Below are 23,614 nucleotides of genomic sequence, written 5' to 3' on the forward strand. Positions count from 1 at the left end.
TAGGAAGCCCGGGATCACTGGTGATGGACAAGCCTGTGATTGTTTCACAATTTTAATTTGACTCAAAACAGACTGTGTTATAAACTTCATTTCGGACATTTGCCCTCTTACTGAGGCAATACACAAATCTTCATTTTGATTGAATTACATAAACACGAATAAGACTCATATTATTTTGCGTCCGCAACCAAAATCATTGATAGTAGGCGCGGTGAATAATCAATCACAAATAATCGTTCTTGTTTAACCATATCTCAAGAAACTAATAACACTATACATTTCTAACCAAAGTTACACAGCCACATAATACCACAAGGAACAAAGACATCTTAAAGCTTAATAAAACTGAACTGCCCACATAAAGGAACACAGTGAAACATGCTTATACTAAAAATACAAAGTGGGCTAACCAAGGTCGCAAAACTTGCACACAGGAATAATAACAAGTTGCACGTTCATTAAAGATACACAAATTATTAACATAAGTGTTAAGTAAGAATAGCTAGTAATAACTCATCCAGTAAAATGACTTACAGGAACGCTAATATTAACAAAGTGGCCTCACTTAACTAATGGACATAATGACTCAGAATGATTCCCAAATTGCACTTAACTTTAGAGAACAGCGTTTAGAGAACAGCGTTAAGGCCCATAGCAGTGTTTGGAAGCAGTAACTCTACGACTGGCAGGATAGCAGGCGGTATATGTTTATATATAATCTGACCGGCCCCACAATGAGCGGTCCTGACAAGAATCCATAACTGCGCCGACGCCAGGGAACGAGTAGTCTTAACAAATGGCCTTGCAGCACAAATAGGTTGCAATGAAGACAAGGTCAAATCACAGCCACACTGGAATATATTATAAGCACGCTCCCAAATTATTATGGAGCAATACTCTAACATTACCCGTCTCCCAGTAAATTAGCAGGAAACGTAGAGATCACTCCCTGTTGCCTTAAGACACTTTCAACATTAAATAAACATACCAAATGCGGCCGTGGCAAATGATTAAACCATTAACTCTACAGCTGCCGGGCACGTACACAACCTCAGCCAGTCCCAAAGTGGACAATATGTCCTAAAACAAGTTAAAATTTGCATGAAAACCACTTAAAACACACTCTCCACGGATGATCAGAGACGGAATGAGGAACATCAGCCTCCTTAAGACAGCCACTGTGGAACCCAGCAGCTACCCATGCCACAATAAGTTTCAACAATCTTCTTAGTTAAACACAGAATAAAAGTCATACGTAACTTGGAGCTTGCAAATTACAAGCTGGGGCGGCGAAACCACCGCAATTTTGCACGTCAAGGTGCCCAATGATCGGCACGGCACATCTGGCGCGCGCCAAAAGACAAGGGCGGCGAGCACGGTGAAGCCCATGCACCACGGTTAGGGACGCGGGCTTGTTTTCAACACAAGTTGGCTCGTAGAACGCCGACCGGAGACTCACTCGTCACACGTTCACCCGCAAAACCGCTGGGGGAGCAGTCAAAGATAGCAGGTCAGCCGAATATCGATATCAGCGACGCAAGCGGAACTCCCTAGCGCCAGCCGCCACGGCTCAAGTATGAACATGGATACAACCGTGGATATCCACATCCACACAGGCCTCTGCTTATCTCCTTCAGGGTAACAATTTCAGATAGTTTAGTATCGACTAGTGTAGAGGAATGAACCAGTAAGTGAACTGTGGTGCCTCGGCAGGTTCTGTCGCTGTACGTGGCTGCGACGTGCGTGGTGACAGTGGACGTGTTCTTCACGACGCTCGTCATGTACCTCGCGGCGCAGCTGCAGGTCCTCAACCTGCACCTGCAGGCCATGAACTGCGGACCCCGTCTGCCAGCAGCCACCGACGACGTAAGTCGCTTCTGAACGCTAGGCCACTGCATGCGCTTGCCCCATCCGGATGAAGTTCGCTCGGTTGCTGCTTGCTGCAGTGTCAGAGAGAGAGAGAGAGAGAGAGAAAGAGAGAGAGAGAGAGAGAGAGAGAGAGAGAGAGAGAGAGAAGGAATAGGCCTCGTAGAACTCACTCGTTTGTGCGTACGAGGTGTGTGAGAAAAGTAATGAGACTGGCAACACTGCGAGAGATCTGGCAACGCTGTGTTGCTCTACTTGTGCAGACCGGTGTGTTCATTCCTTACAGATACTCAATCCGAGTTTCAGCTCCGTACAGCCACTACCTTATTTCTGAGAGCACCATTAGTGAGGCTGTGTTTTTGTGCCGCGCGGGATTAGCCAAGCGGTCTCAGGCGCTGCACTCACGGACTGTGCGGCTGGTCCCGGCGAAGGTTCGAGTCCTCCCTCAGGCATGGGTGTGTGTGTTTGTCCTTAGGATAATTTAGGTTAAGTAGCATGTAAGCTTAGGGACTGATGACCTTAGCAGTTAAGTCCCATAATATTTCACACATATTTACGAGGGTTATTCCAAAAGTAAGGTCCGATCGGTCGCGAAATGGAAACGACTATGAAAATCCGATAAAGCTTTGCACAGATGTGTTGGGTAGTGTCTCTAGTATAACCCCAGTTAGCATCACGTCGCTCTTCTCATTTCTGAGCTCGCAGTGAGTGCGTAAAGATGTCTAGAAAATAGTGTCTGCCGCCAAGTACGAGGGCCTGGTGAGAAATTTCGCCTGAAGCTATGCAGCCAACATTACATAACTGTCGTGCTGTTTCGTCTTCACGACAATTCTCAGCCGCATTCTGCAGGGGCAATGAAGATGCTCCTGCATCGTTTTCAAATGGAAATGTGAGATTACCCACAATACAGTCCGCAATTGTCTCCCCCTGAGTTTCATCTCTGGTCACATGAACCGCTGTCTTTGAAAACAACATTTTGACACAGACAACGAGGTGTAGGCCAGCGTGGAGAATTGGCGGAAAGCACTGGCGGCTGCCTTCTATGATGAGGCTATTGAAAAGTTGGTACAACGCTATGACAAAAGTCTAAGTCAGAACGGCGACTACGTAGAGAAGTAGCTGAAAGGTGTAGCTAATTGTTACAAGTAAAACATTTCTGATGTTCACTGTGGTTTCAATTTGGCAATCAATCGGACCTTACTTTTGGAATAACCCTCGTAGATATTTTGTGTTTTTGTTGTGTGTTACGAAAATAGAAAAGCGGAATTTATAGCAACGTTATGCAATCAAGTTTCGTGTTAGATTTGGAGAATCCGCGAGTGTGAACTTTGAAAACTTGAAACAGGTCCACGGGAAAAATTACTTACCAAGAACACAAGTTTTTCCCTTGCACAAATCATTTTTGGAAGTTCGAGAACACGTTGGAGATGAATCTCGCACAGAGACCTTCAACTTAAAAAGCCGACGAAAACGTCGAATGTGTGCTTGATCTTGTGAGGTCAGACTCATATTTACCAATAAGGATGATGGGTGACCTGTTAAACTTTAGCACTTTCACCGTACATCAAATTTTGACCGAAGTTTTGCACATGCAAAAAATTAGTGCTAAAATTGTGCCGTAAAATCTCACATCTGAGCCGAAGGACACACGAAGAAATGTGTGCGTTGATCTTCTTCAGAGGATTGTCAGTAACCACGAGTGGCTCAGTCATGTGTTCACAGGTGATGAAACTTGGAATTTTTAATAGGATCCTGAGACAAATCGGCAGAGTGAGGAGTGGCACACTGAGACATCTCTTCGACCGAAAGAAGGTCGAATGAACAAATCAAAGATCGAAACAATACTGATTTACTTTTTTGATAGTAGGGGTATCTCACATGCAGAATTTGTTCCTCCAGGACAAGCTCATAATCTAGTGTTTTAGAAAGATGTCATTGAAAGGCTCACGAAAAGGGTGAATTGGGTGAGTCCCGTCATTACAGACAGTAGAACCTGCGTCACGACAATGCACCATATCACACTGCCACTTCCATCACCGAATTTTTGACCTCAAAAGGCATTCCTGTGTTTCCACAGCGCCCTGTTCACGTGATCTGAGTACTTGTGACATTTTTCTCTTTCCCGAAATTGAAAGAGTCTTAAAAGGACTTTTTTTTGGGACACTGGAGAACATTACAAAGAATGTGACCGACATGTTAAAGGCCCTACCCGTTGAAGCATTTCAGCGATGCTAACAAGACTGGGAACGACGACTCTTTCAGTGTACAGCTACTGTAGGGAACTACTTTGTACTTTGGAGGGGACAATATTGTTGTAGAAAAAAGTAAAAAGGTGGTTAATAAAAAATCAGTCTCATTATTTTTCTCACACACCTCGTACGCCGTAAAAGCTGCAGTGTGCACGGGCTAGATGCTCTTCCTCAGCGCCTCGTGCTGCATTGTGACACAATGAACCACAACATCTCCTTTAAAAAAAAAAAAAAAAAAAAAAAGGAATTTGGCTTACGTTTATTGAACCATACTACCAACAGACAGAATACCAAATTTCATATGTACACGTGAACATTTCGTATGAAATAAAATAGGACCTTTTATACGAGGGTAATCCCAAAAGTAAGGTCTTCTATTTTTTTATAAGTACATAGACCTATTTATTTCTGCAGTGGTTTACATCAGTTTACAGCTTGAACATTTAGCTATTTTTCGACATAATCACCATTTCTGTCGATGCATTTTTGTAGACGCTGTGGCAGTTTTTGTATGCCCATGTCATACCAGCTCGCCGCCATGCTGTTCAGAAAGTTATGAACCTCTTCTTTCACCTTGCCGGATCGCGCCCAAGCCGAGAACGTTTGGAGAATTACGGGCGTTATGGGTAGTGCCTTCCAACCATTTCGGATTTTGACAATCCATCTCGCCAGTTGGGCAGAATTTGGCACAATATCCCAATAACTCCATCAATCAATGACAAGCCGAATAATTGCTTGCATGAGGGCCAGAAGTGGACCGACACGTTATGGACTTGTTCAATTTGTGAAGCTCTTTCTATTGAATAAATCATCCAACTCCAAATCCTACGTGATACGTCGTTTTTTTGTCTTAGGCTGCTTGCACATTACACGATTTCGCCCGTATGGGAAAAAACCGAAAGGGAAAATTTTCTTAGTCAACTGTTGAAGAGCATGAGACCTTTCACATTTTACGGCTACAACACGGGCACGATTTTTTGTCGCGTTGCAACCATCCAGTGCCACTGCCGCCACACGGCACCGTGCCGTACTCTCGGCTCAGTGGTCCATGTGACCAAGTGCATACTTTCACACTACATAATTTCAGTCGTACGGGAGCTGTCCCCAGTGTACGCCTCAGCCATTTGCAGTTATCCAACCGCAACCATTTTTAAACATTCAACAACCTCCATTCCCACCTCAACAATATGCAGGGCCTAATTTTTCCAGTCAGATTACATCTAGCGTAGAAGAACATTCCTTGTATCAGCATAGGCCTATATGTGGACTGCAAAATCATTCAAAGGAAGCATACCATTCAACACCTCTTCAAAAAAGTACACAATCCAAACCAGAAACACAGACAACATCACATGACGTGCACGAAATTGTTCACAGTGACTCTTCACAAAGTGAAAATTTTGCAAGTCCGTCTTTTTCTCCTTCAGGTAATTCCATATTCTGGTTTCTTCAATTGATATCATCAATTTGTTTTTGGAACGTCACAAATAATCTACCAAAACAAGAAACACAATGAAATCCATAATTTGATCAAAAACCTACAATGTTTGTATTTTCCGAATTTCATATTTGTTCATAATTGTATTTTTATCGATAACATAATCTCACTTCCAGCGTAATAAATAAAATCGATAATTTTACATGTGTTTTATTGTTTTGCCTACTACTACAATATCACCTTACTGCACAACCATCCTTCCTGTTCGTATGGTAAATAGAAATATAATAAAAGAATTTTACACATAGAATTTGAAAAAACACAGCAATAATAGTTTATACATGTATTATTTAGCTTCATATTTGTTCAAACAACAGTAATAACAAAGTTGTATTTACAAACTTACCTTAAAGTCATAGCCAGCATTTCAATAGGCTGTATACATGGACATGTCCGAAAGAACAGATACCATCTTCATATATATATATATCGTTAAGGCTCACCGGCCATTTGACCATCTTCTTCCGTGCGGATGCACAAACAGTGCCCGAACTCTTACGGGAATCGGCAGTAAAGCCGCAAGTAATGAGTATGATGGGCAGGGGCGCTATGAATATAGTGCGGGACAGTAAGTTGGAAATATGGGTCTCACGGGAGGCGTGCCAGTGATAAGTACCTGGAGTCGCACTATCCTCTGTGTCCTCGGTGGCTCAGATGGGTAGAGCGTCTGCCATGTAAGCAGGAGATCCCGGGTTCGAGTCCCGGTCGGGACACACATTTCCAACAGTCCCCGTTGACTTAATATCAACGCCTGTACGCAGCTAAGGGTATTCATTTCATTGTTAAGTGTATAATTGTGTTGGAACATCAGCCCTAAAGAGTTTATTTTTTATTTATTTATTGCTATGCAGTTTTCAAACTGCATAAGGTGCTGTCCATAGTTTTAGTCGTATAATGTGTTGTAACTGTTTAAATACAGGTTGTGTTCGTTAACACATAATTGCATAGTTACGTACTGACATAGGTAAAGACATTTTTGAATTAAAAAGCAAAAATCCGTGTCAGAAACTGTTTACTTTGCGTATGTAGCAATTCAGTGTTAACATTTTCTCCAAAATGAGATACTGATGTCACCGACTACCCTATTTACCCTCTGTTGAGCATGTCCCGCGGTTGCGGGCCAGTGGATCCTGTAATGCAGCGGATATGAAACGAGTGATTGATGATGTAAATTTTATATTCTACAAAAAATAATCGATAGTAAAGCTTTTTATCTCTAAAATTTAATTCACTATGAGAGAAATAGCATCATACTGCAGACTGTATATTGGTACAACTTGTTTCACGTCGAACTAAATGCTAGCTACTCTTATTGTGTTCATACGTTGTGGAAACATAACCACATCAAATTATTAATGGTATAAACACCGCCGAACCTTGTGCACTGAGCGCACTTTTCGTTTTTGATACCAGACGATGGACGCCTGCAACAACCCAGTCGTCGCCAAGAAGTCAGAGGAAGCAGACGGACTTCCGTCAGCTAACCCTCGCGACGCCCACGCGCAATTGGTTCGCAATGTGCTGCACCACCAGGTCATCATAAGGTACGTCAGCACAGCGGCACACTCAGATATACTCTTTGGTTTGTCAGCGGTTGTCACTGAACATCTTACTTTACTGTTGACTGATTATAAGACGTACACTGCCTTACAAAAAAGTGAAGCACCCAGATGATGTGGTCAGATGTCACAGTAACTTCGTACAAGTACACACCATCAGCGGGTATGTAAATGATTAGGGTTGCAATCCTGTGTGATAGGTACAACGGCCACCAGAGTGCGTTAGTGTTGTTCGTGTTTACTGTTGTTACCAAGCTAGGTAGGATATGTAAGAGGCGTGAACAGCGCCGGATGTTGAGTGAACACTGTGATGGACAGGGGACCAAACAGCGAGGTCATCGATCCCATCGGAATAGGGGAGCGGGGCGAAGGAAGTCGGCCGTGCCCTTTCACAGGAACAATCCCGGATTTACCTGAAGTGATTTATGAAAAATCACGGAAAACCTAAATTAGGATGGCTGGACATGGGTTTGAACCTTCGTCCTCCCGAATGCGAGTCCAGTTTGCCAACCACTGCGTCGTCTCATTTTGTCCACTTACTCGTCTGAGACAGCGGGAAGGGTCCTGTTGTGGTCCTTCATTTGGATGGTTGATTGAATAGTTCAGTATCATGAATTGTTGAGCAGTCGGACGTGAAGCTGGACCGATGTTGAACAGCATGAGAACGTAAGGGCAAGCACATTCATCGTCAAAATCCGGTCGACTATGTCTGACCACACCAAGCGAGGTGGTGTTGTGGGTAGCACACTGGAATTGCGGTCGGGGGAACGACGGTTCACAATCGCAGTCGGGGGGACGACGGTTCACATCCACGTCCAACCATCCAGATTTAGGTTTTCTGTGATTTTCCCGAATCACTCCAGGCAAATGCCAGGTTGGTTCCTTTGAAAGGATACGACTGATTTCCCTGTTCTTGAAACAGGCCCAGCTTGTGCTCCGTCCATAATGACCTCGATGTCGACGGGATGTAAACGCCAACCTTTCTTTCTTCATTATGTCCAAGCACTATAAGGGAGAACTGCCGTATCCTGCACCGAGCACACTGTAACCCCTCCACATCTGCGCCTGCCATTCGAGAACAAAAACATTCTGTGTAATCAGCACTATCAGTCGGAGACCAGGAGCAGCTGGACTGTGGATAACACTCGTTTTCAGAAAAGAAAATACCCTGAACGAGTGGAGATAGGATGTTCATATTCACAGGACATGTACACTCGACAGCAAAAAAAGTGGATCACTGCGGAATACAACCAACATAACGTAGCTGTGTTGCAGGTCCTGTAAACACCAAAACCCTGTGGGGTACAGTCGTTTGACTACACACAATGGGTACCGCAAGAGACTACTAGAGACCAAAGGTCTTTATGGCAGTCACTCTAAGAGTCAACTAATATCGTCATATCGGATTATTTTACATATATCGTACAGCAATCCTTAGTCAAAATTAAATACTTGAGAAAATATATGGAGTTACACTGCTGTATGGCAATTGGAAAAAAGATTTTCGCTCTCAAAAAGGTTTTCCATACATGTGCTGAACGTCGCTCAACGGCGAGTAGCTCTGGAAACTGGATATTGGACGAACCAGTAAAAAAACGCGATTAATGGCAACAAGCACTCTATGAAAATCTCAACATTAACAGCGAATCACCAGTAATATCATTGTTCTCGTAACACATCAACAGCTACGTGTACACAAATTTGAACTTTAAATGACATGACCAACGTCGTCGGTCTGAACCTGGATTCAAACCCAGCACCTATAGCCATTGCTAACCAAGCTAAGCTTTGTTTGTGCCTTATTGAGACCCGATCACTAGGCATAAAGAGACGTGAAGTATAGACGTTTGCACCAGTATCAGTTATCAATTCAGATACTGAAAATAAATGACGAAAATGTTTGTACTGAACTGGGAATCCTGTCATAACAGTTACCTTCCTGGGAACTACCCCCAACGACGTTTAGTATGGTGTCATTCACAAGGAACAAAGTATGCTCATCTTTAAAATTGAAATGCTATCATGTAAAGCTTGTGACAGGGATGTGAACCCAGCGCCTAATCGGATTGTTAACGAAGTGTGTAAAATCAGAAGTTAAATATCAAATGTTTTCACCAATAGCGAGATGTTGGAACCTTAAATGACGATAGAATTGTTTTTGCCTGACTGGGATTCGAACCCAGCATCTAGCGCCGTCGTTTTCTAGCCAGGAACAGATGATAAATAGCTATTGTTCGTTCACGAGTAGCGAGATGTGTGCACGTTTGCCGGCTGGCGTGGCCGTGCGGTTCTAGGCGCTTCAGTCTGGAACCGCGCGACCGCTACGGTCGCAGGTTCGAATCCTGTCTCGGGCATGGATGTGTGTGATTTCCTTAGGTTAGTTAGGTTTAAGTAGTTCTAAGTTCTAGGGGACTGATGACCTCAAATGTTAAGTCCCATAGTGCTCAGAGCCATTTGAACCATTTTTTGCGCATGTTTAGCTATACATCGGTCGACGAAAATTTCTGTGCTGAATGGAATTAAAACTCCGCACACGTGGTCATGAAGACACTTTAACAATCAAATTCTTTTCCAATAATAGCTAGGAGTGGCATGTTTGTACTTTCAATGATGTGATGGAAGATACTCTGCTGGCTAGAAGTTGAATCCACAACATGTCGTTGGTGATCACAACGAACACAACGTCAAACCCAAATCCGTTTTCGCCAATAGGATGGAGACGAATGTTTGAACTTGAAAAGATGTAAGGAAACGTTTGATCTTGTAATGCTGTGATAAAAAGCTCATCATGTGGCTGTGAGTTGAAACGAACACGTTACAGCTGACAACGCACGAAGAGACGTTGAAACTGCAAACTATTTTTCACTAGTAGTTCGGAGTGCACATGCTAGGGCTTGAAATGAAATAATGAATATTTTGTGCTCATCAGGATTCGAAACCAGATAGGTGCCTTTCGAGGAGGCCTAGAAGAGTTTACAATCTTGGGGAACACGGTGAAATCGAATTCGAATCCCAGTCCAGCACCACAATTTTCAACGTCTCAGTTTCAAATAAAGTAAGAGCCTTGTGAATTTATATGGCCATTAGGTCATTAAATGAAATACGTTTTCTAGTTTACGACGGCTTGATGGTGACAGAGTCTCTGCCTTCCGGGGTTTCTCCATGTCACAGCTCAAACGAATGCCATTCTGCCCCAGTCGGCAGCGAAGGGATGTTATCTTTACTGCGGATATTGAACTACGGAGCTTACTGGCGTTCTGCACTTGGCGTTACTACGGGTGAAGGGGAGTTACTTGTGTGTGTTAAAAATATACGCCTGACGTGAGATGTGAACCTACACGTTTTACACATCAATACCAGATTAATCCACCAGATCACAGAACCCCCTGCCAAGCACATAATTATGAATTGCAGAGTATTAATTTAGATGTAGATGCAGATGTCAAGGTCCGGGTAACAGGAAGGAGTGCAGAAGTGCAAAATATAAGGGTGAAATGCTTGAAAAGTATTGCTTACTTAGGTGTGCCACAGTTCGTTTTATGTTAGGACCGAGAGATAAGGAAGGACTGTTTTCAGAAAGAAGAATGGGTTATAGGGAAGGGGAGATCAAAGAATACGGTTTCATAGGTGTTGAGAGGAATGATAGAGAGTAATGACAGCAGTAATTAAAAGAGAGAATGTTGCGTCAATGGAAACCGCTAGATTTGTTCATAAAGTTTTGGGGGAATGGAATAGAAGGGCACTTGCGACGATAGTGTCACTGAGAGAGTGTGTGAGAGAGAATAGAGGAGATATTAACAACGAGTAAGCCGGCTGAAGTGGCCGTGCGGTTCTAGGCGCTGCAGTCTGGAACCGCGAGATCGCTACGGTCGCAGGTTCGAATCCTGCCTCGGTCATGGATGTGTGTTTATGTCCTTGGTTAGTTAGGTTTAACTAGTTCTAAGTTCTAGGGGACTAATGACCTCAGAAGTGGAGTCCCATAGTGCTCAGAGCCATTTTTTGAACAACGAGTAAACATAATATGAAATCGGTCGCGTATTGTGTGGAGGACGGAGGGTGTATTCATGGATGGAGGGGAAGAGAGAGATATATTTGAAATAGCAAAAACTACTGTGACAGAGTCCATCTACGCTGATTAGTTTCTAAGTATCTAGACAGGCTATAAATGAAATCAAAATAGAATATTTAACAAACTGTATATTCAAAAGAAACCCACTTGAATTAAAAAGGCAACTTAAAGGAAAACTAATCCATATTGTATATTTTCTGTTGCCACGCGATCTTCCACTAGCTCCCAATGAGGAAGAATGACGAAAAAGAAGACATAACAAAACATTTTAAAGACTCTAATATTTTATCCAGAACCCTTCATTATTTTGTACTTCTACCATGCGTCTTGGCATAGAATGTATAAGCCGTCGGACGTAACAACCTGAAGAAGCAACTTCCTCCCAGGCTTCCAGGACGAAGTCCCAAAGAACGTACGCAGTAGTTGGTTGGTTTCGTGGCCAGTTCTCTGTTAATGTTCTGGCGACCTCAGCCCACACGTTTTCCATGGGGTTCATACCAGCCGCCCGTGACGGTCAGTCCATGACGTTGACGCAAATCGTGGAGAGCCGCTGCTGAACAAATGCAGACTTTTGAATGGGAGAATTGTCCTCTTGCAATGTGACGTCCCCTTCTACGTACAGCATTCGCACTGACGGAAGCATCTCATTTTCCAATATGTGGGCATACTGCACTCTGCCCAGAGTTCCTTCTATCCTGTGAAGAATTCCCGCCCATCTCGCAGAAATCCAACCCCAGCAGGTAACAGATAGCGGGCCACTTCTTCTCGTAGTGGTTACATATTCGCGTCGATGGCGAGTCCCTTGCGGCCTGTAAACGATGCGTGGACCGTCGTTACTAGTGGAAAAGACCTTCTTATCAGTGAAAATGACGTTGTCCCACGACGCCCTCAGATGGAGCTCCGCAAATGCTAGCCGGTATAAAACGTTGTCTTCGCTGAGCTCTTGTTTCACGGCAGATCGTCGTGCATGCAGTCCAGCGTCCCTCAGCCTTCGGCGAATCGTGTCACTGGAGCCGGGGAAGTCGGTCTCCCGCCGCAACTGCTTCATATTCAGAAAGGGATTATCTCTGCTCCGACACTAGGCCCCTGTCTTCCTGCTGGAGCTCACTCTCTTCCTGCCTGAGCCAGGAGCCCTGTTGGTGGTGCCACTTTCAAGGGAGATCCTCCACCATCTCGTTGCAGTGGGATGTGGTACGCCATACCGTCTGTCAGCTTCTCTGATGGAACATCCTCCTTCTTCAATGAGAGCGACGACTCTATCTCGAATAGACCTCCCCAGTGAGCCATTACGGCAGACAGCTTGATGTGTATTTCTGCTTGCCGCTCTTATACTGATGCCAGGAGATCAGGTAAACATATTTACGTCAAACGGAGCGGCAGAGGCATGCGGCGCAGCCGTGCTGGCTCGTCCCGGGCTGTTGGCCCACCAACGCCACCGCCAGCTCGCTCACTTCCGTCTCGCCTCGGCCAGCCTGGCTGGCCCGTAGCTCGCGAGCCGCGGCTAGTACAGACCCGGGCCGCAGGGCCACGATCACCCCTTGAAGGATCAAAAGTTACGTCTAACCTACCCAAGCCTGTAGTATAAACTAACGCAGATACAGCTATTATGCTATAACATGTGCAGGCACACCTACAGTTGACGATTCATTCAAATATTTGACGAACAATACGTTCAAAAATACATTCATTTTGAACATAGCTACCACAAAATATTTCACCTAGCAAGCAATAGCATGACGCAGGAAACTATTCTTTCTTGTAAGCGCTCTGCATTAGATGTAGCCTTAAGAAAACGTGTACAACCACGACAACTAAGCGGAATATAAAGGTAAACAGGTTTGGAGGCAGCTTCTCCAAATAATGGTATATACGTAGTATATAATACACGTTTTGTGCACTTATAACATGTACTCAGTGTCTCTGAAACAATACGTGCTGCACGACGGAAATTACTTTCTGCTGAGACACTTCATTTACATCTCAATGATACACCACTACTAGAGAACATTGCTCTTTACGGCAGTCAGTCCACTTGTAAATTAACACCATGATATCGCAGATATTAGGCAACACGTTACTAGGGATGAGAAAGGCCGTAAGGTTTGCAACTAAACATGCTACTCCTAGCTACTGCTGTATAAGAATTTGATTATTAACGTGTCTTCATAAGCATGTGTGCGGCGTTCGACTCTCAGTCAGCATAGACGTTTTCGTCACCTTATTTCTAGTTAAACGTGCGCACATCTCGCTAATGGTGGACCAACAATGGACATTTCTCGTCTGTTCTTGGTTAGACTACGACGGCGGTAGGCGCCGAATTCGAATCCCGGTCATGCAATACAACTCCAGTCGTCATTTAAGGTTCCAACCTCACTACTGGTGATAAACTGTGATATCTACATTCTCATTTTACATACTTATTCAACAATCTGATTAGTGCCGTGTTCGCATCCTTGTCACCAGCATTACATGATGGCATTTCAATTTAAACATGTGCATCCCTTGTTCCTTGACAATGCAACAATATACAACATCTTTCGAGGTTAATTACCAAGAAGGTAATTGTCATGTTAGGGTTCCTGGTTTCGTACAGACATTATGGTCATTTACGTTCAAGTTGAGAATTGATAACTGGTACTAGTGCAAACGTCAATATTTGACGTTTCTTTCTGCCTAGTGATGGAGTCTCGATAAGGCCCAAAGCTTTGCTTGGTTAACAATGGCTTTTCGTTCTGGGTTTGCATCCGGATCCAGAACGAAGACGTTGGTCATGTCATTTGAAGTACAACTTCGTGTACAAGTAACTGTTGATGAGTAATGTGAACAATGATATTACTTGTGATTTGCTGTTAATGTTGGGATTCCCGTAGAGTGGTTGCCGCCGTTAATCACGTTTTCTTTTAACTGCTTAGTATTACATAAAGTTGATGCGAAACCACTCCCCGTTGAACGTTGAACGACGTTCAGCATGTGTTGGGTAAACCTTTTACACAGCAAAGAACTTGTTTCCAACTCCCACACAACTTTATAAATTCATATACTGTCTCAAATATTTAATTGTGCCTGAGGATTACTGAACGATTTATGTGACAAAATTAGTTGTCCCATAACGTTTGAAATGTCACTTATTGTAATTAAGTTTAGTTTACAAACGTTAAGGACTGGCTGATCTCTTCTGTACTATCGTGATGTTACTTTACATCTGAACGGACTGTCATAAAGATCGGTGTTCTCTAGTAGTCTGTAGCGGTACCCATTGTGTATCTTACAACGACTGTACTGTGCAGGGTTGCGACGATGTGCAACACAGATATGCTGTGTTGGTTGCACACATTCAGGTGCAGCCTACACGTTGGAATTCAGGCGTGACCTACTTTTTTTGCTGTCGAGTGTACGTTAGTATTTTCTGCAGAAATGTTAGCATTTCAGTCATCTCGGTTCAGCATGTGCCCTGTTGCATAGCAGGCACAGGATATAAGGCGCAAATGGCGTCCTGTAGTATAGTCATCCATGTCGCATTCACCTGGTTCCAAAGTTCACCTGTGGTGGTTGGCATTAGTTCACAGTGCTGCACCCATTGTTTCACCATATCCCACAGATTTTCGATTGGCGACAAGTCTGGTGATCTGCCTGGCCAGGGGAAAAGGCTGACGTCCTGTGACACCAAGAAGACACGTGTTCGTGCAGCAACATGTGGTCGTGCAGTGTCTTGCTGGAAAATGGCGCCTGGGGTGTCGTGCGGAAAGGATATAGCTACGAGTCGCAGGATGTGATTCACGTAGGTCCCAGTGTTCACAGTGCCCTGGATATGCACCAGCTGTGATTTGTGGTTGCACCCAATAGCACCCCACACCATAACACCTTGGGTTTCATCTCCCCCCTGTATGTGGCGAAACAAAAGGCACCCATCATTTTCAAACAAACAGAATCTGGATTCGTCGGAAAATACTGTCTGACCTCATTCCTGTCCCCAGTGACGTCATTCCCTGCACAATTGCCGTCTAGCATGTTCCTGCACATTCTTCAAAGGTAGGTGGAGAAAAGGACGAAGCGCACGTAACTCATGCCATAATAAACGCCGATGGCCTGTCACCTCTGATAGTGTACGATGTGTTACACTGCTCCACTGTTGCGCCAGAGCTGAGGAGGACGCAGATCTATCCTGCAATGCCATTCGGATGAGGTGTCAGTCTTCTTGGGGGGTGGTCTGGGTGGTGTGAACTCATCCATCTTGTCGCGTTCCACGGCCTTCCATGAACCATTTTGCACGCACCCATTCCACTACTGAAACACTTTACCCCACAGCAATTTTCCGGATGGATGCATCACTCTCCCTCATGCCAAAAATGTGTCCTGTTTCAAATTCACTGATTTGACGGTACGGGAGGTGCATACGTCTACGAGACATCGTGCACGTCTGCTCAGATCCATTACCTTTGGTTTACAGCGATAACAAGAGCCACACGCACATTTTACCGGTAGGTGGTGTCACGCCGCTATATCGTTGTTGACCCTGAAACCATGGGCCGACATGCTTCAAATGCTAATCATTTCTGCAGAACATATTAATGTGCATGGCCTGTGAATATAAGCATCCTGTCTCTGGTCGTTCAAGGTGTTCTGCTTTTTTACCATGCGGGCATATACGCCCTCCCAGTAAGTTAGCATAAGGCCATCGCACTGAACGGAGATTATGTTGAAAAATAGGGTTTTCTAGCCAAAAGGGTGCTGAATAATAATGTATAATAGAATCCTGAATAAAACCAACCTGATTTCAGAAAAAAGTGTAGCATTACTTACTGAACACCTCTCATACATACACTACTGGCCATTACAATTGCTACACCACGAAGATGACGTGCTACAGACGCGAAATTTAACCGACAGGAAGAAGATGCTGTGATATGCAAATGATTAGCTTTTCCGAGCATTCACACAAGGCTGGCGCGGGTGGCGACACCTACAACGTGCTGACATGAGGAAAGTTTCCAACCGATTTCTCATACACAAACAGCAGTTGACCGGCGTTGCCTGGTGAAACGTTGTTGTGATGCCTCGTATAAGGAGGAGAAATGCGTACCATTACGTTTCCAACTTTAATAAAGGTCGGATTGTAGTCTATCGCGATTGCGGTTTATCGTATCGCGACATTGCTGCTCGCGTTGGTCGAGATCCAATGAGTATTAGCAGAATATGGAATCGGTGGGTTCAGGAGGGTAATACGGAACGCCGTGCTGGATCCCAACGGCCTCGTATCACTAGCAGTCGAGATGACAGACATCTTATCCGCATGGTTGTAACGCATCGTGCAGCCACGTCTCGATCCCTGAGACAACAACCATCAGCACGAACCGTTCGACGACGTTTGCAGCAGCACGGAGACCATGGCTGCGGTTACCCTTGACGCTGCATCACAGACAGGAAAGCCTGCGATGGTGTACTCAACGACGAACCTGGGTGCACGAATGGCAAAATGTCATTTTTTCGGATGAATCCAGCTTCTGTTTAGAGCATCATGATGGTCGCATCCGTATTTGGCGACATCGCGGTGAACCCACATTGGAAGCGTGTATTCATGATCGCCATACTGGCATATCACCCAGCGTGATGGTATGGGGTGCCATTGGTTACACGTCTCGGTCACCTCTTGTTCGCATTGACGGCACTTTGAACAGTGAACGTTACATTTCACATGTTTTACGACCCGTGGCTCTACCCTTCATTCGATCCCTGCGAAGCCCTACATTTCAGCAGCATAATGCACTACCGCTTCTTGCAGGTCCTGTACGGGCCTTTCTGGATACAGAAAATGTTCGACTACTGCCCTGGCCAGCACGTTCTCCAGATGTCTCACCAATTGTAAACGTCTGGTCAATAGTGGCCGAGCAACTGGCTCGTCACAATACGCCAGTCACTACTCTTGATGAACTGTGGTATCGTGTTGAAGCTGCATGGGCAGCTGTACCTGTACACACCATCCAAGCTCTGTTTGACTCAATGCCCAGGCGTATCAAGGCCATTATTACGGCCAGAGGTGGTTGTTCTGGGTAGTGATTTCTCAGGATCTATGCACCCAAATTGCGTGAAAATGTAATCACATGTGAGTTCTAGTATAATATATTTGTCCAGTGAATACCAGTTTATAATCTGTATTTCTTCTTGGTGTAGCAATTTTAATGGCCAGTAGTGTACTTGGATTCGCAGTTAGTAATCATTTCAGCGTAACTGTACAAAATTGTATATTATGCACATATGGAAAGATTAAGCAGCTGGTTTCTCATTAAGAAATAGCATTCGAGTGTCGGTTATTTGTGAGCAGATTGTGTTAGGCCTAAAAGGAGAAACGTGTCGGACTTCTACAGTGGCAGGTCCGTGGTCTATCGATTATCTTTGCGTCGTACTACTGCTCGCGTTGGACGGAATCCCATGGCTGTCATGCGAATATTGAATTGATGGGGTCAGTAAGCCATACTCAACGCATTTCAGCATCTCATCGGCCATACATGACTCATGCCCGAGAGGATCGATATATTGTGGAGTCGCCAGCAGCGGTAGCAGAAGCAGCAGGTGTCTGATACACACTGCTTTTGTTTCAATTTTTTATTCACGTGCTTCTGCAAAGAAGTGAAGTATACTTGTATCTTTGACTGTGCAAACTAGTGATTAGCAAATTACTCTAAGTTTTTGTTTTTGCGTAAATCTTGGTGCATGTCCTTGTGTAAGGGGCTTCCTAGTGTAATTTTCCCGTCACCAGAAGCTCCACGTCATGCCACTAAGTTATAGTTTAGACCAGTGCGTTCTAGTGTGCTCACTTATATCGTGCAGTGGCGTTTGGGTAAGCCGAATTTTTAGTCACAGGTGATGTAGTTACATCCACTTCAGTAGAGAAATTTATTTCTGTTTAAGAGCTGGCCGTCTCAGGGTATAGTGACAAATCCCAAGGGCAGTTTTTAGTGTTTCTTTACTCTCCTCATTACATTTCACGTACATTTCAAACTCAGTAGCACCATTTGAGATGTCATACCTGTTTTTTACAGTCTGCGATATGGCTAGGGACAGTGCTTATTGTGAGTGGACACAAGCAGAATTGGCTGCCGTCCGTAAACAGCTGGAAACTATCGTCGACATGCTTGGCTATTGGTCTAAGTTGCGGCGACATTGGGGCGCTAGCGACGAGACCTGCGATATGTTTCGTACCGTTGAAATCCCCTTGTGACCCGGGTGCCACTGCATCTTCTGACGCGCAACATCTGACTGGTCCATCCTCATTCGAGAGTGGGTGGCAGACAGTGGTAGTCTCGCGTGTCACTGGGCGGAATGTGGAAGAGGGAGCAGGTCGCGCGGCTGGTTCCCTGCGCCTTAGGAACAGGTACGATGTGCTACCCAGTGTTGCTCATAACTCTGAGACAGCACGGGATGCCTCTCCTGTTGGGCCAGCGGCAGATTTTCTTAGCCAATGTGGAGAAATTCAGAGGAAATGTGTGTGAAATCTTATGGGACTTAACTGCTAAGCTCATCAGTCCCTAAGCTTACACACTACTTAACATAAATTATCCTAAGGACAAACACACACACCCATGCCCGAGGGAGGACTCGAACCTCCGCCAGGACCAGCCGCACAGTCCATGACTGCAGCGCCCTAGACTGCTTGGCTAATCCCGCGCGGAAATTCAGAGGGTGGGTACGCTTGTCATTGAGATCTCCAATGTTAGGCGGGTGATGGAGCCCCTCAGGGAAATAGCATGCAACGCGGGAAAGAATTCTAGTGTGCACCCGGGATCTCGTCCGTGATGTGGAGGAGGCCCTGCCGGCGGCTATCGAGCGCACTGGGTGCAACATTCTTCGTATAGTGGCACATGTGGTATGAATGATGCCTGTCGCTTGGGTTCTGAGGGCATCCTCGGTGTCTTTCGTCGGACGGCTGATTTGGTGAAGGCAACTAGCATCGCACAAGACGTACAGGCTAAGTTATCTGTTGCATCGTAATTAACCTAAGGACATCACAAACATCCATGCCCGAGGCAGGATTCGAACCTGCGACCGTAGCGGTCTTGCGGTTCCAGACTGCAGCGCCTTTAACCGCACGGCCACTTCGGCCGGCAAACGCCTACAGTGTTTGACCAAATTTCCGGGTTCTCATGCAGTATGTATGGCTCCATAAACGATTTCGCCGATTTTCAAGTAAAGGCAATACACAAAGACGAACATGTTGTCCTCCAAAAATATTGTTTGACTGAACCCCGTACAACATTTTATTTGACTATGAAAGGCGGTAACGATTTACCGAGTACTTTGCAAATGAGCAGTTCAATACCTATTCACATATTAGAACTTTACCAGATTTTAAGCAGTTTGAAAACAAGACGCCAACATTCAAATGAAACAAATAACTAACCAAGAATTAAATTCAGAACATTGACACTTCACTTCAACCAGATTAATTCAGAATCGGAATCCGTGATAACCTCGCTAGATTTTATCGAATTCTTTACTGCTATACACACGCCGCCGGCATTGTAGACTACCCTATCCTGACAATAAATACTCCATCTGAACTTAGGATTTCGTTGTTATTAACTTCCGGTTTCAACCAAGTTTTTGTTCCTAATACTATCTGTGCATTATAGCCTTCATTAAGCGATTCTAATTCCCTAACCTTTTCTTGTATGCTAACTAAAATCATATTAACCTTTTCTATCACTGATCTGCAAACTATGAAAATTCTCTGAGAAAATTGTGGCTAATTGATCAGGCAAATCATCTTTGATCCCAAGGAAAAGTTCCTCTAACCTAAAAAATCCCCATGTGCACGCCACACGTACACCGCTACCCTAGTAGCCGTTTTCTGCGTGTGATGCGCGCATGGCCTATTAAGGGAAACCCTATAATTCTGCACCCTATAGCGGAGATCGAGAAATTCTCATCCGATACCATCGCAGAGTCGTCTGGGGCTCCGGTTTGGGCCTTCCACTCTGCTCCAAACCAGAGGACCGCGATCAACCCTGGGTAGGGCTGTGTTTGAACACGGATGGAACTGTTCGAACAGTTCACGCCACAGTTCGGGAAATCTCGGGTTCTGTTCGATCTTTTGATCGGCCTGCGATGTGGCGACTTTTGTTTGTACTCTCACAACGACCCGTCTTGACGTTGTTAATCCACTGTCGATTTTAACAATAAAAATAACTGTGAAACACGGACTGAAATATGTTCTAGGGTGCGGGTCAGGCATAACAACGGCTCTCGCTCGTCCCGCGGTCTAGTGAGGTCTGGTGCCATGACTTTATACAATATGAGGTCATGGTTTATATATTTTAACAGTGTTGTTTTCCTTCTACAGATGATTTTTATGCTGTTGACAGAACCTACATTTTTAGAAAGTAACATTTGATCTAACCATATGAGCATTCTATTTTATTACCATTATTGGCTTGTAGCGTATTACCACGTTACTGTAAACCTTCACAAGGTAGGCTCCGCCTGTTTCTCTTCTATTGCGAATAATTTTACATATGACCTAATGTTGTTCTTGTTTTAGGTACAGATGTAGACAATCGGCATTGTTCCGTATTCATGCACATGGCCCATTCTTTTCTGGGTGTAATTTTTGTGCGTTTGACTCCTCATTTCATGACATGATTATTTACCCATACTTCAGTAAGTGTTAAATTTTATATTTCATACTATGGGAGCTAGTACACTCTTTAGTTACCATCCCCTCCTTGCTAAACAATTTAGGACCTATAACCTTTATGTTGTACGGTTAAAAATAGTTACGTGCTTTTGTTGTTTTAGAATTTTTGTATATGACCACTATATTTGTACTGGGATTTTTAATTCTCCTAGATTATCTGAAAAGGCCTTTCAATACAGGCGAAACGCGTCGCAAATGAAGAACTAATAAATCTATCTTTATTGCAACCACGACTGAATTCTCTCTATAACATTACCACGGTTGCTGTACCAGTGCCACAGAGTTTGGGAAAGGAATGGAATGACATAAGTATTTCTGGATGATTTTAGTTTCAGTGTAACCTCTTTTAGTTTACTTTTCAATTTATAGCCACTAACTTTCACGTCGATGGCGGTGGCCATTATGTAAATGTAAATATCGTATGGCACTGTTGGCTCGAATGTCACCAAGGGGGCCGCAGGTTTTAACGTCCCCATATGACGGACGGATCACCATCAACAGTGTCACGTGGATTCACTGCGAAGTGGTTTGGATTTTAATCCAGAACATTGCTGCAAAGACTAGTGATTAGGAACATTGCGTCATCACCTCTCTCCCATTGCCGGTGAAATATTGGGAGCGAAAATGTCATCCGTCACCAAGATTCGAAACCACTTATCCCCGAGTTGAGCGTCACCGCACAGGCGTGCGTTAGCGGGCTCGGTTACGGAAGCGGGTGAGCATGAGGCTATCGTTAGGAAAGAGGACCCCACGATTGCAGGGATACCTCTTGCTGGGAGATGGTTGATGGCCAGGATCAGACAGGTCTGTAGGGTTCCCTCAGCCTACTTATTTTAGGAACATGCGTTTAGTATGGCAATAGGAAATAATGCCAACTGCGAAAGTTCGAGTTTTCCATGTTGGAACAGAGCCGTAAGGTAAGACGCAGCTGAATCACTTGGCCTCTGCAGCAGCTAACAAGTCTGGCAGTTAGTGTCCACCACAAAGGACCTCGTACCTGGCGCCATGTTGGTCAGAGTCTTCTGCCGAGAGATCGTGCCATCAAATATAGATCGTGACATTTACCGTTCGCGGGACGCAAATTATGTTCATAAGTTATGCAGTCGGCCACTCTAGGTAACAAGCCGTCATGTTCCTCTGTCTTTATTCATTGCTCTCTCTCTCATTCTCTCTCTCTCTCCTTCCCTCCCCCTCCCCCCCCCCCCCCCTCTCTCTCTCTTTGTCGACCCAATAGTGCTTTTCTGTCAGAAGATATTCATTTCGTAATTTTTGTAGACTGCTTTCTTTGCTAACCTTTGAAAACTGATGATAAACAGAAGTTTTTTTGGCTTAAGTTGTTATTTGGTTCACAATGTATTTCAGTTATCAAGACACATTTCTGTTCTTCTCGTTAAATAGTAACGAGAAGAACAGAAATGTGTCTTGATAACTATGGTAGTTCCCTTTCAATTCACCCACATCCCTATGATTAATACTGATCAATAAATGTAACGTCCGCAGCTCGTGGTCGTGCGGTAGCGTTCCCGCGCCCGGGTTCCCGGGTTCGATTCCCGGCGGGGTCAGGGTTTTTTTCTGTCTCGTGATGGCTGGGTGTTGTGTGATGTCCTTAGGTTAGTTAGGTTTAAGTAGTTCTAAGTTCTAGGGGATTGATGACCGTAGATGTTAAGTCCCATAGTGCTCAGAGCCAATAAATGTAACAGTTCACTGCCTGATACACGAGTTAGATTGGGTACATTATGACGCTTTCGAGATTAACGCGAATGACGTTTGCTTGGGTCTTTAACAAATAAAAATAAAATAAAATAATAATAATAATAATTCGTAATAATAATTATTATTGTTGTTTGGGTAAGTAATTGAGATATTAAAGTTTGTTTCGCCTTTAAGATTGGAATTGAATTTATTAATGTTTCATAAAATCTTACGTAGCATTCATAACATGTAAGCTTTCACGGGCCGACTCACCTCAGAAGATGTTGCCTGCAGTAGGCAACGAAACGTCAGGAAGGAGAAGAAGTTTTATATATGGACCACGGCAATTCAGCCCGGAAGTATTAATTAATGATCTTACGTAGGATTGTTCATTGAGGTCACACAATAAAGTAAATGCAATTTACGCCGTGAATTTATCGAGCTTCGCACGTCCGAAGATGTACGGAACGTAGCCAGGGCTCATTATATTTTTTGTTGACAAAGTCTGATATCTGACCTCAGCTTCAATCATGACAATGGGGGTGACTAAAACTACTAAAACAGAGAAAAGCATACGATTAAAAACATGCATTCATTTCAACATATACATTACGATAAGAATGACACTTACGTAAAATTCTAGGTAAATAATTGCGGATTATTCACAAATGAGTACGACTTATTAATTCTGCGCCTCTTTTCTGAAAATAAGTATCAATATGGGTAACTGTGGAGCCACACAAAATATTACTTCCTTCTAGGACAACGAATGACATAAGAGCGTGCTGATGCCCACTGGCTGTGACAAGAGAGCGGTATTAATTCCTTTGTTTTGCTTTCTCTTGTCTTAAAAAATCGATACATATAATCTAAGTTCAGTAAATTAAATATCGTCTGTGCTCGAGTGCAAATGGTTCCTTAAAGGTCCCACTTGTTAGATGAATGGCGGGCAGGTTAGACGTGCTGAAGGAGGATGAGATTAGTGTTTAG

At 44.1% G+C, this 23,614-nt stretch overlaps 1 protein-coding gene and 1 non-coding gene across 2 annotated transcripts in view; both read left to right on the forward strand.

The window, feature by feature from the left end:
• LOC124613363 (odorant receptor Or2-like) overlaps positions 1-23,614 on the forward strand; it is a 154,114-nt gene that overhangs the window by 68,007 nt on the left and 62,493 nt on the right. The window contains exons 5-6 of the mRNA XM_047142062.1: positions 1,714-1,866; positions 7,027-7,157. Of these exons, the coding sequence (XP_046998018.1) occupies positions 1,714-1,866; positions 7,027-7,157 (284 nt within the window). The remainder of the gene's footprint in view (positions 1-1,713; positions 1,867-7,026; positions 7,158-23,614) is intronic.
• Positions 6,252-6,326, forward strand: Trnat-ugu. The gene has a single exon. It is a non-coding gene; the product is annotated as a tRNA-Thr (tRNA).

The sequence above is a fragment of the Schistocerca americana genome, chromosome 4 (assembly GCF_021461395.2).
Source record: "Schistocerca americana isolate TAMUIC-IGC-003095 chromosome 4, iqSchAmer2.1, whole genome shotgun sequence".
NCBI lineage: Eukaryota > Metazoa > Arthropoda > Insecta > Orthoptera > Acrididae > Schistocerca > Schistocerca americana.